The sequence below is a fragment of the Ambystoma mexicanum genome, chromosome 8, assembly GCF_040938575.1.
Source record: "Ambystoma mexicanum isolate Mex_15411 chromosome 8, UKY_AmexF1_1, whole genome shotgun sequence".
In the NCBI taxonomy this organism is placed as follows: Eukaryota; Metazoa; Chordata; class Amphibia; order Caudata; family Ambystomatidae; genus Ambystoma; species Ambystoma mexicanum.
Window position 1 is genome coordinate 820,139,701 of NC_090929.1, and position 26,545 is coordinate 820,166,245.

Here is a 26,545-nt window from a genome sequence, read left to right on the forward strand (position 1 = left end):
CCCCTTCCTGGGTGTCCTCCTCCACGCCCTTTTCAGTGATAACTGATCGGATCGGGGATCTCCGGGTCTCGCTCTTATACAGCCAAGCAAGAAGCCTGCCCGTCTTGTCCCCACCCGCATGCAACCTCTCAATGTACTTCCTGTAATTCAGGTTACAGAGCCTGTCCCAGTGTTCTGCGCACCTCTGCTGCAGATTAGTGACCGCCTCCGTATCAATCCCACCCTCCCCCAGCTCTTCCTCCAACTCAATCTCGGCCTTACGCAGATCAGCCAGGACTCCACCCATTAATCCCTTGGACTTCGCAATGGCAACCCCCCTCATTACAACCTTAAAGGCCTCCCACAAAGTACCAGCCGACTTGACACTACCTGTATTTGCCTCAAAGTAAGCAACTATCTCCTCCCTCATGTCCTCCCTGAAGACTGGATCCTTGAGCGCTTCCGCCCTAAGGCGCCATGTTGGAATTCGCGCACGTGGGGGACAAAGCTGCCATCGCATGACCAGGGGCGAGTGGTCCGAAAGGACTCTCGCCCTGTAGTCTATCTGGTCGCACTCCGCGACAACGTCCGGAGTGGCGAAAAAGTAATCCAGCCTTGTGTGTAGCTGGTGCGGGGCCGAATAATGCGAATATTGCCTCACGCCAGGGTGTCTCGTCCTCCACACGTCTGCCAGGCCAAGGTCTACCAGCAGCGTCTGCAGTACCCTAGCCGCCGGGCTGGGCCTGACCACCCTGTCATCCGACCTGTCCTCCCTGGGGTTTAGTACACAATTAAAGTCCCCACCCCAAATCACCGGACCCCCCATCCCTTCACCAAGTCTAGTGATCAGCGTCCTAAAGTACGTCGCTGTGTCCTGGTTGGGAGCATAAGTATTTATAATACACACTACTTTTATTTTCCACAAGCCCCCTTACCATGACCAGCCTCCCATCAGACTCCACAACCTCCCCAAGTAGCTTAAACGGGACATGTGGTGCAATCCAAACCAGCACACCTCTAGCATAGGCCGAAAATGTAGATCCCACTACTGTCCCTCTCCACTTCCTCCCCACCAGTTCCAGTTTATCCCTTGTCCGATGCGTCTCCTGTAACAAGGCGACATCTATCGTTTGCCTTTTTAGGTACAACATGACCTTGTTACGCTTAAGGTAGCTGTTAAGCCCTCTAACGTTCCACGTTAGTATCCTAAGGTCCCCCATGATGTATCAGTAGCTCCCTCCTCCCTCCCAGGTCTGCTCGCCTCCCCCCCACCTCAAAGACCCCTATTTCCAGTTTCTCTCCCAGGCTCATACAAAAACTAACACACCCCACCCCCCTAACCCAACCAACTGCCCAGCTCCATCCCTGGATCTCAGGCATCCCCGTGTTCGGTTCTCTCTGGAGCCCAAGTAGAGAACCCGACAGGGTGTCACCCCACACACAGTGACTAACCTAAATTCAAACTGGGGTACAAAGAACAGCCCCTGGAGGCTCCTCTCCCTCGTATCCGTATCCGCGCACACGGACCGTGTTCCAAACTCCCAACGCATACACTTCCACAACAAAGTCACAAAGACTATATTCCAGTCCCAATGTTCATAGCCCAACCGGGCCCGCAGCGTCACTTATCTCTTCCCGTTCCGTCCGCCGTCCGCTCATCTGGCTCCTGAGGACAGTTTTGTGCATCGAGCCACTCCATGGCCTCCTCCGGAGTGTCAAAGAACAGCATCTTAGTCTTGAAGAAAACCTTCAGTCTGGCCGGGTAGAGCAACATATACTTGTACCCAGCTGCCCGCAATCGCCTCTTAACCGCCCCAAAGTTCATGCGACTGCGCTGCACTTGCAAGGTGTAATCGGGGTAAGCAGTAATGGTCGCCTCTCCTCGCCGTATGGTGCCCCCCTTACGAAAGTGTTCAAGGATCCTTTCCCGATCCCAATAATTGAGGATCTTGGCAATCACAGGCCTAGGCGGGTTCCCCGGCGGTGGTCTCCTGATCAAGGCCCTGTGCGCCCTCTCCACCGCAAACCCCTGCGACAGGGCTCCCCCAGTGATCTCCTGCAGCAGCAAGTTCTCAATAAACTCTGTGGGATTCTGGCCTTCAGCCCCCTCCGGCAGGCCCACGATGCGAACGTTGTTTCTCCGGGCACGTCCTTCCGCCTCTTCAGCCCTACTTTCCAAGTTGCCCACCCGCTGCACCAGGGCATGGATATCGCGCTTATGTGCAGTGCAGTCCGCCACAGTAGGGCCCATCTCCTTTTCCAGAGATTCCGTGCGCTCAGCCAGGGCTCGCACATCCTGCCTCAGGAGGTTCACGTCCTCCTGCACCGCCCCAACCTGTAGTTCCATCGCAGTTTTCAATTCGGCCACAGCAAGTTGGAGCTTGGTCTCCCACGTCGCCTTCAGGTCCGCGATCGCCGCGAGGACCTCCTGGTTCGCACCACCAGCGGCCATCTCCTTGGTCTGAGCCTTATCCTTGCTCTTGGCTCCTTCCGGGCCGGGCGGTGTCTTGGCGTATTCGTCGAGCGTGGGCTGTTTATTCTTCGCTCTCAAAGGCTTGTTCGACATATCTCCAGTCAGGAGCGTCCTTCTGGCCACGCTCAGGTCCAAGGCAGGGAGGCACTATGCCCATACACCACAACTCAGTTTGAAAGTCACAGCTCGCCCAACAATCTCAGGCACCGCTGTTGTCCGGCGCTCCCCCCAGATGGGCCGGGTCGCGCTGCCCCCTTCGTAACGCCGAGAGGGCGCACGTATGCTGTGGTCCCGGTCCACCGCTCCTTTGTCCCCTCGTCAAGCGGCGGCGGCCATTTTGTCGTCCGTCGAGGTCTCGCCACCAGCGCTTCACTCGGCTCCTAAGTACACGTACGCAATGCGAGCCCGTGTAAAAATGTATCCTCGCGTGCAGCCGAACTTCATGTATACAGTCATCCCAATCTTCGCCAAATCACAGCGGTCCTTGCGCGGTATCAGTCGGATAATGTACGGATCAGCGGGAGCCCCCGTACAGGCACGTCTTTTCACATGGCTTCCAAGCCACGCCCCCCGCAGCCCTGGATGGTTACTGCTATTCAGGGGAACTAGCCTCTTGGCCACTGAAAAGAAGGGACCGGTGCCTTCTCCGGCTCCTTGCAGACACGGCTCCCTCACCACGCAATGACAGCTTCTCTTACTCTGCTGTCCTTCAGCATCTTAGCGTCCCGTTCTCCTCCAGCTTCCCGCGGGCTGGGGTAGCTCTCCTCCTACTCTCTCCTCGCACAGGCTTCTCGCTCTGTCCTTTCTCACTCTCCTTGGTGTTTGTGAACTCACCTTTAATACTCCTGTGGGCCTCTAACAGGCTGCAGGTGTACAGTCTCGGGCTCAATTGCTTGACCACAATCAGTCCAATGAACAGGACATGTCTGACCTTCAGCCCTATAGTCTTCAAACCCCTCTTCTTCGTCCCAGTACGATAGTGGTGTTTCCTATAGGAAGTCTGTACTGTTCTTTGGGCCATCTTCTTCTTCACAGTACTTTGGACAACTTCAGGTGGACATTAGGATATGAACAACAATATCCTACAAAGACTGAAGGACACGTGGACAGATTAATGTCAGGAAAGAGGGGATACCATGTCTCGCCTTCAGGTACCCTCTCTCCAATCCATGAGGAACCTCCGCTCAGGTGATCCTCCTTTGCTAGTCCACCCCCAGGGTCGTGATCTAAAAGCGATGATCCTTCCCTGGCCACCTGAACAAGAAGATCCCTGGGGAGTAGATGTGAGAGTACCTTCAGGTTTCTCACACTAGGAAAGTCGAATCTGTGTGTTTTTGCATTGCTGTAGTTTTTGAAAATTAAGATGAATGAGGCACACACACTGGGCATGTTTTTATTTTTGTAGATGAAATTTGTAAATTGGTTTCAGCTGAGATGTGTTTCGAGCGCAGCTCTTCTTCTGAGGCTGTTATTTACCAATTTGTGTATTACATCATACAATTATGATTGTTTATTCAAACCCAATCAAATTAATCGATTGAAATGATACAGAATAAAAATAAAAAATGGCGGTCATAAACCCAGTATGCAACCAAAGTGTATTATCAATCACCATGATCAGTACAATAAAACCAAAGTTCATCCCACCAAAATATATAAGGCATATGTGCACACATATTTACTGCATCAAAGAATGCAAAAAGGATACATTTCCCTGAAGCAATAATGAGACCCAAGAAGAAAACAAAATACAAACAAGGCTTTAATGAAACTCAGAAAATCCATAAAGGGGTGGGAGGTGTGGGGGGGGGGTTGTGAACAGGATATAGGATAGGTTACAAAGCATATCATAAATTTACTCAGCAATCCCTTATTGGAATTCAGATATTTGCATCGTATATTTCATTTAATCAAAGCGTAATCCAATCACGTTTGTGGTTGTGCATGTTAATGCATTTTGTGTCACATCATAGCACTCAGTTAAGACCTGTATAGGTAAATAAATAATGCATACCTTGAATATCCTGTCACACCAACCCATCAAAAGTAAAGACTAGAATTAATTAGATTTGAAAAAAAACAAATTAGCCTGATCCTCCTAAAACGAGCTACAATGTTTATTAAATAACTCAGCTTGTTTGCCATAGATACAAATGCTAATTATATCTGTAACTTGTAACTTACCTAGAACAATTCATGTATTGTCTCAAAGAAATCACTGGTTGCGTTATCTAAGGTGATAATTAACCAAAATGTTTGCAGTTAAAATTATCAGCGTCTTAATGTATTGTGAGGAAATGTGCATACTGTGACATAATGCGCTAAACTCAAACATTCTCTTACGTTAATGCTGCAAAGTTATATTTCCTCGCTATTGCGGAAGGACGGTATGCATAGAATTCAAGGTGCAAATGCATGAAAAGATACAAAGACAAAGGGGGACATAACGTTAGTCCCTGTAATGCTGCAACTTTCAATCCCATCTATCGTCATGCCGCGCTAGCAAAATGCAACCGACTGTATTGTTGATGTATGAATGAGCAGCTCAGTAGAATGTAGTGTGGATCTGTGAGTGAATGTTCTAGGAGTGTCAGTTGGGGGCCTGAGCTGGGTATGGTAGGATGGCCGTTGGGTCTACCCCTCTGTATATACTGTTATTACCCATCCATGTTCCTGTCCTGTTCCATATGTGACTGTATATACTCAAGAGTAACTAGATTATGTACATACTGTACATACTGTATAATAAGGCTCTACCTGGACCAATCAGAGACTCCACAGCAGGTCTGTGTATGAGTGCTGAGCTGAGAGATTACAGAGAGGCTTTACAAAAATTGGCGACAAGGATAACTGGACATGAATGTAGTTACAAGGACAAGGACAGAACAGAGCGAAGCTGCAGCAACCATAAAGAACAGTAAGGAGAGATGTGGGAGGGGGGAAGCAGCTAATATGTGACCCACCGCTACCCCATGCTTTAAAAAAAAAAATCATCCTGCCCAGCAAGAGGTTAAGAGAATCAGTAAATGACATTGGGCTCTGGGAGGGAGGCTCCAACCAACGGAGAATATCCCAGAGAAACCCCGAGAAGCCCTGCACTCCGGCATACAAAGGAAATGTGCAAGTGACTCATGTGTGGGAGGTAACTGGAGATGCCCACTATATAAAGCTGATAGTTCATCATTACGGCGCCCAATGAGTGTTCCCTAGTGGGTTTGGGCTTCATGTATCCACTAATGGATAATGCGTTCGTAGTGCTGTGGCATAAAGGAAATGTCCCATGTTGCGGAAATAAGGAAATGCCTGTGCGCTGTGTTGCTATGATGCTTTTCAACTGTGTGACACAGAATTGAATGCGGGGTGCGCAGCAGCATGTTATGAGAGGCATAAGCGCCCCAACATTGTGGATTGAGGGCACTGTTCCCAAGTGACAGTTGGTGTTGGAGGCCCAGCGTGGTCCGCCTTCCCCGACGGCATCAACAGAATGATGATGATGTAGAAGGTTGGGGGGATATGACGATCGTTGGCCACACGTATTCTATTGGCAGTTTGTTATACGCGCTGATACAAAAGAGAAAAGCACCACATTGCGTAAGGAATGAACGAGATGTCGCACGTTTCAGTTTATAAAAGGAAAAAAAAGCAGAACTGCGGATTGGAGTTTGTTCCTATGGACAGGCCTTCCGGCGCTCTAGCATGCAAAACAGGGGGAAATACAGCAACAGAGATAACTGCTGAACCCATATGCATGCATCATTGTACTTTGCCGAAACCATACCCATACCCAGAATAATTTGGCTCACACGTTGTTTGTCAAGTGTTGGCAATAAAAGGCCGTAGGTTTTTATTGTACATATATGGTTATGCCAATAACAATAATCACATATCATAAGGTAATAAACAATACTTTTGGGCACCGGGTCTTGGGGTTACCCCCTCTGGCCCGTGCCCGCCTTCTTATGTCCCACGACTCTGGCCCGTGCCCGCCTTCTTATGTCCCACGACTTGTTGTGGACACCGTACAGTGTCCTGTACTTCTTTTCCTTTGTTTTTCTCCCTTATTTGTAGGGTGGGAGGGTTTTGTGGTAAAGAAGCAAAGGTTTGGAAGGAACTGAGTAAACGGTGCACCTCATGTGTGTTTGGGTCCCCGTGCTCACACCTCACCCTTCCTCAGCATTGTGCTGGACAGACTGCATGTCTCTTCGACTGGAGGGGGAGGAGAGGAGCAGAGGAGGGGGAGAGGTAGTGCTGCCCCTCTCTGGGCCTGCTGATGGTAACAGCAGTTACCCTGCCTCGCTCTGTGAGGCACTGCAGAATTGCCCAGTTTGGATCGTAAAGTATGTCACTGCAACAAACAATGTTTTCAACAGTTTCGGCCACTGCGCTGTGTCCAGGATCAGGGTGTGAATCAAGAGTGAAGTCGAACGTGTTGCAATAATCGCAAGTCGGAACAATGTTTCTTTTGTTTATAAACGGAAACGGATCAGACATATTAATAAAGTGGGATGTTATTGTAGGAAACATGGATTTTCAGTGACGATATTGTGTCATTTTTAGAACATTTCGTATGGGTGCACATGAAGCTATTTGTGTTCAATCGGTGATGAATAGGAAAATGTTTGGTCTTAATTTTTTTATTTTTTACAGAGCATACATTGTGGGACATTTTGGTTTAGATTTAACTTATAAACAAGGACATTTAGGTGATCAGTGCACGATTTATAACAATGAAGAAAAACGGTTTCAGAGTTTCCAATATGATCAATGTGCATATTGTATGTGTTCAAGATTTAATTTAAGGCGAAAATTAAGGTGTGGGTTATACTGTTGCCCAAAGTTTCTGGAGTTGGAGTGGAATGGCAATCCAGATTTGGGTTGCTGGAATACTCAAATGTTGAAATGCATTGTGAGTTATGAATGTATTGTTACCATAGACTGTATGGCCCGTTGTCTTGTGTTTTGTCTAGGTGTTTTGGCCCAAGGGTACATTATGGTGCGTTTTATGGTTTATTGAATTAATGTATATGTTAGTGAAAATGGCGACTACTGTGTTCAACTGGGAATAGTTGACAGTTGCAAGGGACAAAAAATTGGAAATATGGTCGACTAGTTATATTAGTTGACTACTGGGGAAGGTAAAGTGTAAATTATACATATTGCGTCTACTGGAAATAGTTGACGTCAAAAGTTTGATGGACATGACACTGTTTTCAAATAAATTAGGTTGATTACTAATGATGAATTATTTTGGGGTAACCACACCGCATGCATTGTGGATGTGGTTAGTGTCATGTTTAAAATGGGGTGGACATTCAACCAGCAGGAGTTGGATGTTGTAACAATCAAAATAGATAATTATAGAGTGGGAAATGTGATTTCATGGTAAAAGCAATTGCAGAATATTGTTAATAGGAGACAATGTTAAAGGAAATGTAAATGATATGTGAGAGTTTACATATTGAAGTTGAAAATACCTATAGGTTGTAAAGGTTTATCTTGATATTTGAGGTAGTGTTACAGTTATACATTATGATATTTATAGTTTATTTAAGGTATTCAGTGCTACCAGGGGCATATTATTATTTGTTACATGTTGTTTTATGTGCATGATACTGGTAGTGTTTGGGTTGTGTGACGCTTCCATCGGTAAGGAAGCGCATAGCATGGTTGCGAATGATTTGCCCATCTGTTGTTGAGAGGACTGGCTGCTGTGTGTATGCCGCCTCGCTTCACCGTCCCCCTATATTTATGTGAACACAATGTGTATTGCGAGTGATGTGCATGTGTTTACTTGAAGCTTGGTTGGAGGTTGCTTGGAGTTTGGTTGATGATTGCTAAGTTTTTTTTAATGGTTGTATCCTGTGGGATGTCTGTAGAGAGATAAGTGGGAGCAGTTGTGGTTGAATGAGATGTGAGTGTGAGAGCGGAAGAAGTGTGATCAACGTATCCCTTCTGCAAACGTTGTCCTGGGCGTGGCAAGACCTCTCTCGGTTTGTTAGCTTGATGGACTTTCACTGACAAATGTTTCTGTTGGGTGCTGCTTCATGGTTGTGGTGGTACCCGGGTCTGTCGCGAGGCAATCCGTGGTCCTCCCCTCCTGTTCCCCACCTGTTTGTATGGATGACGTTCGCTTGGTTGTTTTGGTTGTGTGCCAGAGTGTGGCAGGCTCTGTCTGGATGTGGCGGGTCCAGATGGAAAGTTGTTAGTGTGGTTGGAAGGCTTTTGTGTGAAAGTGAGATGTTGTGGTTGGATCTGGTCTGAAAGGGAGATGTTCTATGTTGTGGTTGAATCTGGTAAGAAAGGGAGATGTTATATTGTAGTCTTGTCTTGTCACGTCCCTGGCCTGGAGTGCTTGCTATCAGAATATTGATGTATGAATGAGCAGCTCAGTAGAATGTTGTGTAGATCTGTGAGTGAATGCTCTAGGAGTGTCAGTTGGGGCCTGAGCTGGGTATGGCAGGATGGCCGGTGGGTCTACTCCTCTATATGTCCTGTTATTACCCATCCATGTTCCTGTCCTGTTCCATATGTGACTGTATATACTTAAGAGTAACTGGATTATGTACATACTGTATAATAAAGCTCTACCTGGACCAATCAGGGACTCCACAGCAGGTCTGTGTACGAGTGCTGAGCTGAGAGACTACAGAGAGGCTTTACAACAAACGCGTACCTGCCTGATGCCACTGTATTTATGCTTGTGACTCTTGACTGCTGCCATTAAACAGAAAGCAGCCTAACCTTACCTCCATCTTGGTGAGCGGCAATCCTAATTTGTGCATTCAGAACTAACCTATGAGAGCACCTATAAACGACATGTGAGACTGTTAACATAACCGGCAATCCCATAAAAAACAATTCGCACAAAACAATCCACACAAATTCTAACAGCCCCATTTGAGCTCGTGCTGGCCCATTCAAGAATCCTCCAACATTCCATCAAGCGAGCTATCCATTAGTTTAGTCTTCTTCTTCACAGGAATGCCCCACTAAGTATTCAAAGGTTATACTACAATATTAGATGTATATTAAGCCAAATACATAGGATTACAATATTTAAGTGTCCAAAAAGAACCTAATAAGTGAACTTCCAAAATCATAGTTTTCCATGACAAACAATGCTGGTATTGCATCCAATGCCCACTCAATATGCTTTTACTTGATTCTGATGCTAGTAATGTGACACAATAATAAACATGCCATATACATTGATGTATCACCAGAGTATGTAACACAGTTTATGGATACACGCCACAATATTTCACAGATCCACACGGTTACAATTAACAATTTTAACAGCCCAGTCACCTTTTAACCAGATTTTGCAGTTTTAAAGTTAGGCGTTTTCCCTCTTTCTAGGAAAGTCAAATCTGTGTGTTTTTGCATTTGCTGTTGTGTGTGATAATTGGGCTTTTCCATCAATCCCTCTAGTATCTTTTTGTCACTCTTTCCAGAAAACTCACTTCTAGTTGTCTTACTTTTCTGCTGTTTGCTGTAACCTTGGCATGTTTCCCCTTTTTCCAGGACACTTGATTCTAGATCATTGCTTTTCTGTGTGTTGTAGTTTGGTGTTGTGGACTGCAGTTTCTCCCTCTCTTCCCCCCTCCTTCTCTCTGCGCTCTCCCTCCATGGTTCTTTCAATTTCCCCCATCTTCTCTAACTGCTATTATATCACCTATCCTATCTCTCTTTCGAAGTCTGGAAGGAATAAGTTCAAGAAGGATCTCCTGGTCTCCAATCCTGGCCTGCCCATCGCTAACACCTATGTCAGCGCTTCTTGCAGGCAGACTGTCACTGACATCCTCTTTGTTGTTCCCTCTCCAGACCTTCCCCATATAGTGTCGGTGCTCTCCCCTTTCTCTTCCTCTCCCATTAATGGTGCAACCCGTTGGGAAGTACTCTTGGCACACATCCTTTCCACTAGGGCCAACATTAATGTCTACATAAACGGCACGGTCTCCCTCTTCATCTCAGAGTGGTCTGACCTCTTCTCTCCTGGCCACCACTTCCAAGCTTCTCCTCTGGGACTCTGGACTCTTCTGCACCCTCTGTGACTTTCCCATTCCCTCTCCATTGTTCCCTCTTATCCGACACACTCAGTCAGACACACCCTGAATGCTAGTATCCCTTCAGGCATACCCATCTCCTACCCTCTCACTACTGCTCTCTTCTGGTCTGATCATGCTCTCTTGTCCTCTCACCTATACCTCCTGGGTCCCCCGGCTAAGCCCCTGGCTGCGCCGCCAGTCTCCTTCTCAGTCATTCGACCTATGAAGTGAGTGTCAGTTGCTGCTTTTGCCGCCACCTTCATTCCCCCTCCAACTCCTGCCACTCACTCACTCTGACACAGTCCTTACTAACCTTCAACTCTCCATCTCCAACACTCTGGACATCCTTGCCCCTGTCATGAGGATCCGCATGTAGTCTACCTCCAAGCACAAGAATTGGTATGAAAGTCTCATCCAAACAGGTGCTTCCCTGCTCTTCCAGAACCATCAAGGACAACATTGTCTCCCTTGCTCCAACCTTGGCTGATTTCTGCAATCACTCCTTTGGCACTGCATCCTTCACTTTACGCCTCAAGCACTCCCTTGTGCACCCTCTCCCCAAAAAACCTTCTGCCGACCCTCCCTGTCTGGTTAACTACCGCCCTATCTCCATTACCCCCTTCCTGGGCAAACTCTTAGAGAAGTTGGCCCTCTCTCAGCTTATCCACCACACTGACTCTGTTGGTTGTCTCCACAATCATCAGAGCTGCCAGAGGCACAGAAATTGCACTCCTAAACACACATGAAGACTTGCTCTCTATTATCGATTTCCTACTCTCCTTCTGTTCTCATCCTTCTTGACCTTTCCTCTGCCTCTGATGCTGTCAATCATGCCACCCTTATAAATTGGCTGTGTGACACCCTTGGCATCACAGACCTGGCCCTGGACTGGTTGACCTCCTTCCTCTCTGACCAACCTTTCCAGGTTCAACTGGGTCCTTTTCTCTCCATCTCACGCTCCACCTGTGGTTTCCCTCAGGACTCTTTCCTCTCACCTTTTCAACATTTACCTTGCTCCTCTAGTCCATTTGATCTCCACCTTCTCCACTATCTACCAGTGTTATGTGGATGACACGCAGCTCTCCTCAAGCTTCCCTCTGCCTCCTCCTCTTCCTCTCTCATACCCGACTGTCTGCTATTCAGGCATGGTGCGCTGCCAACTATATCTGCCTTAATGCCAGTAATACTGAGATCCTTTTCATTGTGACCCTAGCTCCCTTCTTCCCTCCCACACTCTGGCTGCCCTCCATTGGCCCCCTTCCCTCACCCTCCTGTGAGTCAAAATCCCTTGCTGTCATCTTCGACTCCTCTCTCTCCTTCTCTCCTCACATCACAGACCTTGCAAAAAAATATCCACTTTCAGCTGCACCTCCTCAGAGGCATTCTCCCTCATCATTCCCCAGAAACTCTGTCTCCAGAGCTCTGGTCCTCCCCAGGCTGGACTACTGCAACAGCCTCTTCTGCAATCTGCTTAACTCCTCTCTTTGCCCCTGCAAACTAATCCAGAATAGGACTGCAGGCCTTATCCTTGGCCTCAAGCCCAGGGACTGCATCTCTCCAGCCCCAAAATCTCTCCGCTGGCTCCTAGTTGCTGCGAGGATCAAGTTCAAGACCCTCTGCATTATCCACAAGGCTTTCTGGGGCCTGGCACACCATTACACCGAACTCTCTCTCCCTAAATACCTCCCTACTAGAGCCCTTCGGTCTTCTAGCTCCAAGTGTCTGCAGATCAGGTGCTTTACCAAGCAGATAGTGGGGGGTTGATATCTCTCCTCCGTTGGTGCCTTCCTCTGGAATGCCTCCCTACCCCTCTCAAACTTGAGCCGGATCTCCTTAAGTTCCGGAAGCTTCTCAAGACCCTCCTTTTCTCCTCCTTCTGCCCTATCCCTCCCCCTTGCTAATATCCCCTATACCTCTTGACTGACTGCCTGAAAGCGTGGGGAAGGGGGGCCCACTTCTCAACTGGCCTGACATATTGTTTCTTGAACACTTTTACTTTTTTGAATGCACTACTGTCCACACCATTTTGTATTTAAAAGTAAGGATTGGCAATAGGCTTATCAGCGTTTATTAAATTAATTGTGGGTAGAGATGCACACCACTTATATTTGATTAGTTCGCCCAATACGTTTTTAAGAATTTTTCTTAAAGTAGAAACGCCACTCAAATATACACTTAAGGTGCGCCCAGTTGGTAAAGTGCTACCTTTACAACATAAACTAAAGAATCTGGGTTAGATTCACCGCTAGTCACGGTTAATAAACCGGGGCACAGCAAATGGCAAGTAAATTGCACTTGTTTCTTAGGTTATGAAAACTTTTTCAATGTTTCAAAAAATGCTAGAGCGTTATAGGGATGCTGTCCTGAAAATGTGCAATCTGTTTGTTTAGGTGGTTGTAATGCTATTCTGTTACTCCAGTTAATATATACTATCTCTGTCATGATTCCTACCTGTATACGGGTAAGCTTACTCCGCTCGCTGCGTGCAATCGTTTGTCTTTACTCAGTGGACCCACTCGCTGGTAAGCGCGGTTCCGGATAATTCCCTGTGGTTATTGAAAAGGCAAGCTGTGAAGCTTTATCCCTCTGTGTGTATATTTAGATATACTAAAAGTATATAATGTATAGCGCAAATTACCTTGGCTTCGTTGCCATAGAGGGGCTGTGTAGACACTTTGCTCGTCGGCTCCTCTCTATCGTCCCGGGTTCGGTTGCGTAGCAACCGTGAACCTGTTATACCTGATCTTACCTTCTACTATGTTTATGGTGTCTGCAACCAGGGCGCCATTTTGAAGTGGCACTCATGCTGTTTGACGCACTATGAGGTCCACAAGGACAACGTTTCTCACTATAGAGTGTAGGTTCTCAACCCTTCAATATGACTAGCAATTCCTTTGCAAATGTTTGACTTCATTATACCAGAATATATGATTATATACATTATTTAACATTACTGAGATCGTGCAAAAGCGTCATTCAAATATTCGCGAGAGTACAAAAATCATTTGAAATATTATATATACATATACACATTTCACTCGGTCCATGCCTAGAACAGGAGATAACATCCTTACAGTTATTATGTTCTGTGTGATGTATGCACGCTTGGTTGTAACAACAATGTGTCAAGGGAAATAGATCTGTTACATTTTCCGTCAGGCCGTACCTCTGTGTAGTCAATCACAATAAATTGACTCAACATGTACTTAAAGATCGAATTAGAATATAGTACATCTTACTGGTTCATACCACCCACATATGCTTACAGATTCAGATCCTCATAAAAAACAGTTCAGATCCCAGTCAATGTTCATTCCACGCAGATACATAGTATCCAATTTCTCGATCCAAAATATCTCTTTGTTGCAATAGTTTGATCAGAGTCCCTCCCCTGCTTGGAAGTTTCACTGATTCTAGGATCACAAATTTGATTTGTGCTATTGTATGTCTCTCCAAGATAAAATGTTGTGCAACTGGTGATTTTGTAGAGAGATTCCTTTTATTGGACTTGTGTCCCCATTTTATTTTGGCTTTCCTGCTAGTAAGTCCTACGTAATACATGCCACAGGGGCATTTGATGCCATATATTACGTTCTTTGTATCACATGTAGGCGTGTCCATTAATGTGATTTTACGTCCATTGTGTGGATGGCAGATGGAGTCGCCCTTCAATATGTTATTACAGCAATTGCAGTTATTGCACGGAATAGTGCCCTTATATTATTTTTTCGAGTTGATTTTTTTGGGTAAGGACGGATTTGATCAGATGGTCTCTCAAAGACCTGCTTTTGCTGTGTACAAACAGTGGAAGGTTAGGAAAAAGTTTCTCTAGTGTTGGATCCAGTGCTAATACATTCCAGTTCCTTTTAATGATGTTTTTGATTTTACCACTCTGTTGTGAGTAGGTCGTGACATATACCAAATAGTTATCCTTAGTTGTTTCTTTCGGTTTAAGAGCTTCTAGTCTGGAGATATTGCTCATCGTAGAATAGTTTTCAGATAGGACTTGTTCATTGTAGCCTCTGCTGATACATTTTTCCTTTAGCTCCCTAGATTTGATCACAAATTCTTTTTCTTCTGATATGATCCTTCTATATCGTAAGAATTGACTCAGAGGGATGCTTGTTATAGTTTTGATAGGATTAAAGCTTGTTGCCAAAAGTAAGCTATTCCTATCTGTTTCCTTTGTATAAATGGTCGAAGCCGATTTATCGGTTTTCCAATAAACTTTAACGTCCAGGAATTCAATACAAGTCCTGCTTGTTTTGTATGTGAAGTTAATACGTGGGGCCAATTCATTCATGTATTTGAAGAATTCTTACACTTCCTCCTCTGTGCCTTCCCAAATGCCAAACAGGTCATCTATGAATCTCGTGAAACATTTCAATGTATTCTTCCATCTTGGATTGTTGATTACTCTAATCTCTTCTAAGTATGCCATATATATATAATGGCATAACTTGGTGCCATAGCTGCACCCATTGAAGTATCTCTCTTCAAAAGAAAAAAGTTGTTTTCTAGTACTATGCCCAGTAATTTCATGATAAAGAGATGATCGCTCTTCACTAGTTCGCCACTTTTCAACAGCATCCATTCCATCGCTTCCAATCCTGCTTGATGGGTGATATTGGTGTACAAGCTAGTTACATGCATGGTAAACAATAAATCTGTTTCAGGGTTGAAGGTGACAGTCTTCAGTCTTCTCAGAAAATCATTGGTGTCTTGAATGTACGTGCTGCAGCTGCGTGTAACTGGCTGGATAATCTTGTCTACGTACTGTGCAATGGGTTCCAGCAAACTGTTGTTTGCCGCGATAATCGCTCGTCCCGGAGGATTTGTCAAATTCTTGTGAATCTTTGGTAATATATAAATCACAGGCATGATCGGATATAGATTACTCAAAAAGTGTTTGGTTTTGTGGGTAATAATGTCTGAATCAATTGCTTCATCCAGAATCTTGTTTATTATTCCTCTCACTTTCTCTGTTGGATCCTGGAAAATTTCCAAATATGTGTCTTGGTCATTCAGTTGTCTCAATATTTCCATCTTGTATTTATCAGTGTCCATAATCACCAAAGCACCCCCTTTGTCAGCTGGTTTCAAGATAATATCTGGATTCTGCCAAAGTTGGTCGAGTGTTTGTTTCTCTCTGTGTGTAAGGTTGCCCCTTCGTCTGTTCTGAAAATGTAGTTTCTTTAGATCTTTAAGTACCAATTTCTGAAATGCTTCCAGTGTTGAATTCTGTACAGGTGGCGTAAATGTACTTTTCACTGCAAACTTTATTAAAACTTTTTTAGAAATCCAAACTTCGCTTTCATTCAAACGAAAGTTGCTGGAGCAGAATTCTGCCATGTCTGCCGTTTGCTCTTGCTAGATTACTTATGTAGAGGTATTTGAATTTCTTTTTGTTGCAACCTGATGTTTTATTATTGCATTCACTAGTGCCGTGTGTTTATGCATATTTTTCTCACTGGTGGTGCCATATTCATTTCTTTGATTGTGTTTTTGTATTTCTCACAGGCTCCAGTGGCATCGAGTGGAAGACCCGAGTTTTTTGTGTTCCCTGCTATCGGCATGTTTCGGGTGATCAGAAACAACAAGACATCTTCATTTCGACTACAACTATTTCAAGATGAGCAGCACTAATGAATCAGGCTCGTTTAGCGTTGCTCGGAAATAGTAATGTAATGGATCGACATTGCAGCCTGGTTTTCATACAACATATTAAACACCGGTTGGCTTTTCAAAAATACCTGCTCTGCCGGAAAGCAGCTCTCTGCTGAGAAATCGAATTATTGTACGTGAAAGACAGTAAAAAGAAAGGAACACCGACGGTAACAATTTGCGACAGTGTATTCTCACTTCGCACACACAGCCCTTTTGTTTTCTCGTGTTCTGAATTCCATTTAAATGTCTGGGAGTTTACAGTGGGAGGTGAGTTGCGCTCATCTTGGCAGGACACCATGAATCAGGCAGCACAGTAATTAAGTGACACAGCCATTTTTTTTCCTTTTTGCTCTTTGACAAATGCTCTGGCTCCGTCATGCACCCGCATTAAGAGGAGGGACGGCGAGGCTTGTATACTGAGGCTCGAAAATCTATCCACTTCCGAATTTGCTTCACCTATTTAGGAAGGCAGTAAGAAGAGTGGTTTACTGTGCCTTTATGAATGGCGAGTGTTTCCGTTTTTGCAATTGTTCTCTCTACACATTTGGATTGCTTGGCTAATCTCCGGGATTATAGCTGACTGGGCGATCCTCTGCTTTGCAGGCCAAGAACCCCGCTGAATTTCGTGGATGAAATTGCCTCTGTGATCGTTGAAGCTGGTAGCAATGACTTTGGGATCCAAGAACCGTCCGGAGTGTGGGCTGTTGTGCCATTTGCTTTTTGTATCTAGCAAAGCATTCTCACCCGAGTTATTTGTGGAATTAGACCGCTTTAAATACCCATTGGATTACAATCAATATTTACATCTAGAGTTTGACATCCACTTCAGTGTCCAGCAACGGATTTAGCCTTTTTGTTGTTGTTCCTAAAGGGCAATGGGCACCACCAACCGGGACGAGTTGGCAGCTCTGGTATTTGTTAAAAAGTAAAGTGCTCGTTTTAGCTGCACTAAAAGGGAAAAGGAGTCTTGTTTCTGACACTAGAGGCAGATATGTCTTGGAAGAGGACTTATTTTGCCGTCGGGCGTGGTGGGGTGCAGGGAATGTTCACTCCGCGCAATTCAACCTCCATTGCGCCCAGCAAAGGACTCAGCAATGAACCTGGACAAAACAGCTGCTTCCTGAACAGTGCGCTACAGGTAAGGCCGTTCACCAGGGCTCATTTTACAATGTGTAGGTTCTCAGGTCTCTTAAAGCGTCTTTAAAGCTCAGTTAGGCGAGCTCCAAGCGTCAATTGAATTGTTTTTATCGCGAAGTTCAAATGGTCATAGTTGGTTCTTAAAGTACATTTTCTCTGTTTTTAATAGCCCTTGGTTGTGCTTTTCTTCACACCCGTTTGGACAGAAGTGCATATACTCGACCAGCAAGACATTTTGAATTAGCTTCTTATGCTTTCGCAAATATGGAGCATACACTTCCATAATCACGTTTTATATTTAATTGTTATCAACATATCAAATGTAAATGCAGATTGTGTTGCTTAAGTTAAAGTTTTCAGTAATATTTTCAGTGGCCAGTTTGGATGCTAGGTGTAAGGAGGTTGACATAAGCGCCGTCACTCTAGGTGTTGCCTTCGAGTCTAGCATGACTTTGTGTAATGGTGCACTGAAGATTGGCTTCTATAAGTCTATTAATTGGTGTTCAGATGACGTTCTGCCAAAATGTAATCATCAAAACCGTTTATATTTACCTATTAGAAATGTAATGGTCAAATATAGTCTCCACCAAAAGCATTACTCGAGTTTAGAAATGTTTCACAAATTAAAATCAAACAGTTGATGACTGATAAGTAATTCAATGTTTTAATTGCATAATAAAAAAATTAATGAACCTGCAATCTTTAACTATTCATTTTATAATGAAGTAGCTCTAATGTCTAAAGCAGATTCTACCAACGTGTTGTATGTAGGTCCAGCAACCAAGTTCATTTGCACCTTCAACCTAGGCTTCGGTGGCTTTTTACATCTGGTAGATTGCCTACAAAATGCATTAAGGCTAATGACACCAGGACCAAATGCCAAGGTGTTTTTTTTTAAACATCGGAAACGAGTTTCTGTCATTTGTTGGGTCAGAGGAGGCGAAAAGAAAACAGAAAAGGAGCTCCTTGGCAAATGAGGTGACCCCTTTTATGTCAATTACGATTGTGGCCGATGGTAGTGGAGGAGTCACCAAAAGGAGACCTCGCTGGAAGTACTTTCAGGCGAGGACTGATAAATATTTGAAAACGTCGAAAAAAGAACAGCACCTTAGGCAGCTCAGAGCTCCACAGCAGTGACTAGGTGATTATTTGGGTTCTGAGCAACCAGAAGAGTGGCGCTCCACCACCTGTGTGCTAGTAAGCCCAGTGGAGTAACTTTGCTGAAAATGTAGGGCGTGGCCATGACATCTAAAGGAAAGGGGCCCTGCCAAAAGAGGGGGGCAAAATGGTGTGCCACGAAAGTTGGAGGGGGGGACAAAACCCCTTGAGTACGCCATTTTATTATAAGTCTCACCATTATTACAATTATTATTACCATTATCACTTATAGGGCAGTGTTTACCTTAAAGGTGGTCTTTCTATAGGAGGGAGCCAAATTATGTCAAACCAACACACTTAAACAAGAACAATGTTCGGGGTGAATGCCAGACCATCTAGTCAGCATTTTGCAGAATATTCAAATATGGTATATGGTACTCTCCTATTTTGTGCTTTCTCTGGTTGAATCTGTCCGTCCTCCACCTTTGGCTGTTGGGTTTCATAAAATACGATCGATTTGAGGTTCTCAAGCCTGTGCTATATCTGTGAGCTGTAGCATGAAACGCTTAATCTGGGGATTGACAGTGCAATGGTGTCCAGGCTACTGGTATGTGAGCCGTCTTGTTGGTTCCTCATTGCGCAAGTAGCTGCTGAAGTATCTGTGTGCGCATTGACGTAAGGATGTTGATGCTGACACCAGGGCGGTGCGGTTTGCAACATTGGTGGGAGCAGCCGCAGGAGGAGTCCTGTGACATCTCCGCCTTAGGTATTGGCACCATAGACTTGTATCTACCCAGGAGGAAAATATCAATCAGTGGGTACACAATCTTGGGTGAGCCGCTGCCTAACAAAGGTAAACCAGATCCAGGAGAACAGTCTGGAGCAACAAGTGGGTGAAAGGTGGACGAAAAACGGAGAGGGTAATAAAAGTGGTTTGAGAGAAGTGTGTAAAGGGTCGGTGAGCCCTGAGCTTTTTCTTTTCTTCTCCCCTCGGTTGTTCAGAGTTTGGTCCTGCCAGTCACTGCACCACTGCTTATTATTACAGCTAACTACTGTGATTCTAGAGAGAAAGAAGGTTTAACATTCATCATTCATTGATGCCCATTGTTAATAATACTGTTTAATGCTTATTTTAAAGCCCAAGTCAGAATTTAATTGAATGGTTCTGTTAAGGGCTTGTGGATGGGACCTCACAACATTAGTCCAGATTGTTAGCAGATAAACTTGGGCCCATCAAAGACTCCCCACTGCAAGAACGGAAGACACAGCCATGGGGCGAATTATACTGTCTTTATTATCCAAAACAGACAGGGATCATACAGGAAATCAATTCTCCAGCATTCTCTCAGATCCCAAACCTGTGTCACACGTTTTTTATGCACGTATGACATCACTAAAATTGTGTCCACCCCAAAAACCTACGGACTGTCCTCATAGGTCAGTTTGGGCAAACTACATATATACATTCTATCTGTTAGTAATTTTCTTGGCTTCCCATATCATGTGGCTCCACCTTAGACTTCCCCCTAAATGTCACAAACTACACTGTTGCAGGGACGCAGGAAGACCATTGGCCCGTGCAACATTTTATACCACCTCACAAATGAAGCTTCTGGATTGGCTAGAGTGGGTCCTCCCAGGCCTGGAACCTTGTCTGGTCACAGAGCTGAGTGTACCTTTTCAAGGTGATGGGAACGAACATGGAGGCCTATGTGTTCCACATTGTTGCCACTTGTCTGATCACTTAAGCCTGAGATAGTGCCTGTAAGTTGCAGTTTTGGTGGGCAACACTTGTATCATTCCACTGTCTTGCTGGGGACAGCTTATTTTCTCACCACAAGTAAATGTGCATTGTGGGTCACATGTGAAGGGACCGCAAAACAAAGTCCTATTGTCTGCAAATATGAGGATTTTATTCTAAATTCTTGCAGGTGGCTTGTTGCCTCGGGAACCAGGAATTTTCCACCCGCCCTTGTCCTTGGCTGTGAATACCAGCTCTGTGAACACCAGCTCTGCACCTCGTGCTGCAGGGATCATGTCTCCCCTTCCATGTATCTGAGGCCTGTATTTCCAGCCTAATTCACTTCAGCCATCCTATAGGTTCCCTATGTGACTTCATGGCTTCTTATGATTAGTTGCAAGAAAGCATGCAAGCTTGGTCCACGTATTCTCTGCATCGTGCGGTTTCGCTTTGGTGAAAAGAGGAAATGTTCTTAGCGTTATGTAAATGTATCCGTCCCCTATCTACATGAGTTATAAGCACGTTTTCCATGTATACAAGCAATAAACTAGTGCATGTTTCTGTAGCTTCATGAATGGCTTCATATTTGCTTCATGGCTAACACAGCTATGTCGTGATGTTTCTAATGACATCATTGATATCTGGCTTTAGTGTCAGTCAGTCTGGTTCATTAATGAGACTTCTGTCTCCTCGAAACCATCAACTGGATACGGTTTGAATGGCTGTCTGAGAAAATATCTCATGTCATATCAGTGATGCATCAGTGACTTGCTAAACAGCGAGTTCCACCTTTCAACGGGTTGACAGTCGCATAGGGGTCATTAGGGCCATTCCCGGGATCCTCTCTTCAGTTCCTAATCTTGGGATTCAGCATGTGCTGGGTTTCAGGCTATGGGTCCTGGAGCACAGGGAGAGCGCTAGCAAGAACATTTTAAGCCAGGCAGGGACCTTACTTGTTCATCTCCGCTACTTTATTTTCACCTTCTGAACTCTTTCATGTTCATATTGTTGAAGGCTCGTCATGGCCCTCCCATATTCATCTCAGTTACTTAACTGGCTCCAGTAATGACTGACTGTTGCAGACTTTCATTGCCTTCATCAACTCACCGGCTGTGTTAATTAATTTTTCGTCTTTCGCTGCTTTGATCCAGAAATCAAGGCTGATACCACAACTGCTGCTACACCTCCCCAACCCTGCCGTTCACCCAGGAGGGTGACTGGTATCCTTAAAACACAAAAGAGGTTTGTCTCTTTTCTTTTATTTTCTGCTGTGCTTCCTTGCGCAACTTTCAAGGTTCTTCGGAGGTCACAATCTGTCGCTGGGGTGTCCAAGGTTTCTCCATACATTGGTTCTGTCCCTCGGCCCGTCGCTTTTCACCCTCGCCTTGTAAGAACTGGGCTTCCTTGCGCAACCTTCAAGGCCCTTGGGAGGCCACAATCTCTTGCCGGGGTGTCCAAGGTTTCTCTGTACCTCGGTTCCATCCCTCGGCCTGTCGCTCTACTCCGCTAGGTTCGCCCTCACCCTGGAAGAACTCCTTCTTGTGCATTGGCATGCTAAGAGTGTGTCTCAGTGTTCCACCTTTTAACCATGTGGGGAGAGCTAATAGGTACAAGGTGTTTGTAATTAAGGTCAAGTGCCTGACCCTGCCTGATCTTATGAGGTGGACATGTCCAATGTATTGCATGGGTGCTACGCCTTTCAGCCTCAGACCTCCTCATCCTTGGCTCAGTGTTTGTGTAGCAAAGGGGGGATCTGGGAAGTTGGAATATCCTATAAAATAGGATGGGAAGGAGGTATTTGGAAAGGGGATACCACATCTCGCCATCAGGCATTCCTCCCCGAGGACCCCTCACCCACGTGATCCTCCCGCACTTGTCCACCCCAGGGTCTGGATCCAAAGGGCGATGGTCGTGCCCTGGCCACCTGAGTACCCTGGGTTTAGGCAATGAAACACCCTCTGTTTTTTTTACACCTGGCACAGACCTTGATGAACAAGATGGCTATTCCATACCATTCTCAGATGTCACACAGGAGCCCATTTCAAACTCGCCAAATGACGACCAGCTGCTGTATACCGGCCTTCTTCAGAGGGCAGCAGATTTCTTCAAAATTGACATACACAAGTCAGAGGAAGACGCTGACTTTGTTGATAACATCCTTAATGAGAAGAAAGAAATAGGAGAATACATCTCCTCGTTATAATACATCAGAAGATGCCTCCTACGTTCGCAGGCTTCTGCTCTTATTAGAGCAATCAACCCACGCAGAGAGAAGTGATTTAAACCTGCGCCCACAGTCCCCATCTTTATGAAGAGTCACCTAAAACCTGACTCTGTAGTAGTTACTACCATACGCAAAAGGGCGGGTACTCCCCTAGCTACTTCTGAAGCGCCACTGAATAAGAGGAAAATAATGTATTCTCTCAGAAAGAAAGTCGCAAATTCTGCAGTGTATCAAATTTGTATAGCCAATAATACAACCCTTATGGCCAACTTCAACCGAGCCCAATGGGATCAAGTGGAGGAGCAGGTTAGTGGGGTGCAAGAGTTTCTGTGCGCTCAGTTCCTTAAGACCTTAGCTCAGGGCAAATGGACTGCCAATGGAATTATTTAAAAAATTCAACTTGATGCTGTGGACACAGCAGGAAGGGTGGTGGCTGAGAGAATACTCATCAAATGACACACATGACTCACTAACTCGGGTTTCAAACCCGAAACCCAAGCTATGCCCATTAATATACCCATAGAGAACAATGTCCTTTTTGAGAAAGAAGTCGATGATGCACTCCAGACTGCGAAAAAAAAGAATATGAGACCCCAAAAACTTTAGGTCAGATTGCTAATAAGCCCTTCATGCAGAGGGTGTCTTATAGCAACCGGCACACATTTGGTGCACAAGGATTTGCAAGATCAGTCCAGTCCAGCTATCACTCTGGATCAGGCACTAGCTTGTGGTATGCAGATCAAGGGCAGCTGCTTAGCTCCCATTCCTACTTTCAGAGGCAGTTCAGGGGAGGGCAGAGCAGGGGTAGGAGCCAGATCAGACAACAAGGGGCTCAGCAACCCCCCCTCCAGGCAATGATTCACAGCTGCATAGGCTCTCCCATGTCTCCCCAGTAGGGGGGTCGCATTTCTCACTCCACCCATGCATGGGAGGGAATCACAACCGACAAGTGGGTGCTAACAACTGTCCGAGATGGCTATTGCATAGAGTTCCATGAAATACTCCATAATCATCCTTTGTGATACAAGAACATGTTTCTGGAACATCAGAAGATCCTCCAAGCAGAGGTAGAAGCTCTACTAGTGAAAGGAGCCATAGAACTCGTCCCTCGATTGGAGGTAAACAAGGGTATGTATTATGTATACTTCCTTGTTCCAAAAAAAGACTAGACCAAACGCCCAGTGTTAGATCGAAGACCTGCAAACAGTTTTGTCAAACCTTAGACTTTCAGAATGACACCATTACAAGAAGTTATTCCTTTACTATAGTGGGGAGACTGCATGGCAACACTAGACATGAAAGATGCATACTTTCATATTTCAATGTTGCCAGCTCACAGAAAGTACCAAAGGTTCAAAATGGGGTTCACATACTTACAGTTCAAAGTATTACCTTTCTGGATTGCTTCAGCCCCTCAGGTTTTCACAAAAGTACTAGCGGTGGTCGCTGCACACCTGCGCAGATAACCAATCCCAGTGTACCCTTATCTAGATAACTGGCTCATAACAGGAGACACGCCACAGCTGTGTCAGCAGCATAAACAGACAATAAATCTGTTTCAACTAGGATTTTCCATCAATGAGAAAAAATCAAGCCTAGTATGCAGCCAAGTCTAACTTGGGCGCAATCATTCGAACAGAGGATGCCTTAGCCTTTCCTTCCAACAGGACGGTCCAGAACATGCTGCATCAGATCCGTGGTTATACAGCCGGTCGTCGGGTAAGTCAGGAATGTAATCCATCTTCTTGATACGATGGCATCATGCATCTTCATTGTACCACATGCAAGGTTGCTCATACATCCAATACAAGAATGACTGACGAGACAATGTTGTTGAGCGCAAGGACAATAGGACGATCTAGTGCACTCTGTGTTGTCAGCACTTCAGTGGTGGACGAAAGACAATTTAGAGAAGGGAAAACCTTTTCATCACCCCCGAAACACAAGCCACAATAACAGACGCATGCTGCTCAGGCTGAGGAGCTCTTTACCTCCACCAGGCGCAACACAGCATGTGGACACAGACACTGACAAAGAAGCATATCAGTATCCTGGAGTTGTTAGCGGGGAAGACTCTACTCGTTCTCACGGACAGCACAATCGCTATGTTCTACATTAACAGACATGGCGAGACACATTTGCTATAAATCTGTCCAGGCTAGCACAGAATATCTGGAGATGGAGCCTCCAGAGGAACATTTTCCTTGTATCTCAACATGCTCCAGGGGAACACAACTGCCTAGCAGACAATCTAAGCAGAAATACACATCTTCCCTCAGAACACGAGTGAGAGCTACATACAGACATTGTGAACAGCATTTTCACACAATGGGGTCAGCCAGACATAGCTGTTTGCCACAAAAGAAAACGCGAAATGCCACACCTACCCCTCCAGCTTCCCCCGGAAGGAATCCAAGGGGAACGCAATTTGGATCAGTTGGTCAGGGATATTTGCTTACACTTTTCCACCAACCCCACTACTTAACAGAGTAATCCACAAGATACATCAGGAACTATTGACAGTGCTCCTAGTTTCTCCAATGTAGGCACGTCGGACACAGTACTCCCTGCTCAAGATGTCCGTTTGCCCACCAATGAAACTGTCCAGCCGTTACAACATGTTGTCTCAGAACCAATGGTCAACCCTCCATCCACACCCTCAGACAACCAACTTGGCTCCTGAGGTCATAGAGTTCGGACTCCTTAACTTACCTAACAGATGCATGGATATTTTAAAGGAGACAGGTAAACATAACCCTAGACACTGCTACCTTAACAAATGGAAGAGATTTGTGATATGGTGTAGAAAGTCTAATGTTAATCCCATTGACTGTTCACCTTCTAATAAAGTGCACTATTTACTGTACTTAGTAGACTCCGGTCTAGTGATCAATTACTTTAAAAGTCCTTTTAGCTGCACTTTCTGCATACAGAACATCACAATTCAAAATCTCATGGTGGAAATTCCAGTCGTGAAAGCCTTCATGGAAGGGGTAAAAAGAATGTATCCCCCAATTGCAATCCAGTCCCCCAGTGGGATTTAAACATTGCGTCATCCCTTCAAACCCATGCCTAAGGGAGGCCTTAGAATTCTACCTTACAAAGCTGCTTTTCCTACAGCTATCACCTCGATAAGAAGAATAATTGAGCGCCAAGCTTTGTCGGTTTCAGAACCCTTTGTCTCAATACATAAAAACAAGGTGGTCCTGAGAATACACTCACGGTTCACACCCAAATTAATTTCTAGATTCCATGTCAACCAATCTTTTTAACTGGTGGCGTTAAAAACACAAAACGCTGGAGAGGGAGCCCTCCATAAACTAGATGTTAGGAGGTGTAAGGAAGGCATGGTATCAAACAGTGAAGACGGACACAAGTGATCACAGTTCATGAGTGTTTATTGAACTATGGGTTGCCTAAAGTTAAACGCCTTTCTAACCAAAAACCTAAAGATTGGGAGCAAGCTACGACCATCAAATAATAATGCTGTCCTAGTAGTGTCTCTGTCAAAATACAAGGGCCTATACTAATAAACACATTGCCAATCCTTCTAAATACAAATGGTGTTGGACAATAATGTATGCAAAAAGAAAAGTGTTCAAGAAATGATATATCGGGATAGTTGAGCAGTTGGCATCCCTTCCCCGCGTTATCAGTACGAGACGAGGCGGCACGCTCGAGCTTCGCACACAATCTGCTCTGCCACAAGGATACAGTTCAAAGCATAGGTATCGGGGCCTTCTGCCCAAAGTTTCTCTCCTTCTAACAGTCTCGTATTCCAGAGGGCCTGACGTAACAAACAAGCACCAGTTCACAGTGGGTCTCCCTCATTCGGGTTTGAACCATGTAATCTCACTTTCCATAGCTTTCCTCTTTGTATTGAGAATCAAAGACTTTTGATTGTGTAATGGATTTTGTTCAAACCGTTGCTGCATCACTTCGATCAATTTCATTTCTCATTGCACCCTTTTATTTTCACTTCTGCCACCTTTTTCAACTTTTTTCAGATTACCTTACAGAGACCTTCGATTGAGCACACTCGTGGAGCCAGACCACTCTGTCAATGGTATTGTATCTTTTCACTGTTAAAGCCCAAACATTCATAAGCATTAATCTTTCCTCATCACACGTGTTACCAATCTTCGTTCTTACCCTCTTTATACAATGCTGCCACTTGC

General features: G+C 45.1%; 1 protein-coding gene across 7 annotated transcripts in view; it reads left to right on the forward strand.

Moving 5' to 3' along the window:
• USP54 (ubiquitin specific peptidase 54) overlaps nt 1–26,545 on the forward strand; it is a 2,840,272-nt gene that overhangs the window by 309,238 nt on the left and 2,504,489 nt on the right. For all 7 annotated transcript variants that reach the window (XM_069610693.1, XM_069610692.1, XM_069610695.1 and 4 more), the window contains exon 2: nt 16,021–17,305. In XM_069610693.1, coding sequence (XP_069466794.1) covers nt 17,159–17,305 — 147 coding nt within the window. In that variant the 5' untranslated portion in view covers nt 16,021–17,158. The remainder of the gene's footprint in view (nt 1–16,020; nt 17,306–26,545) is intronic.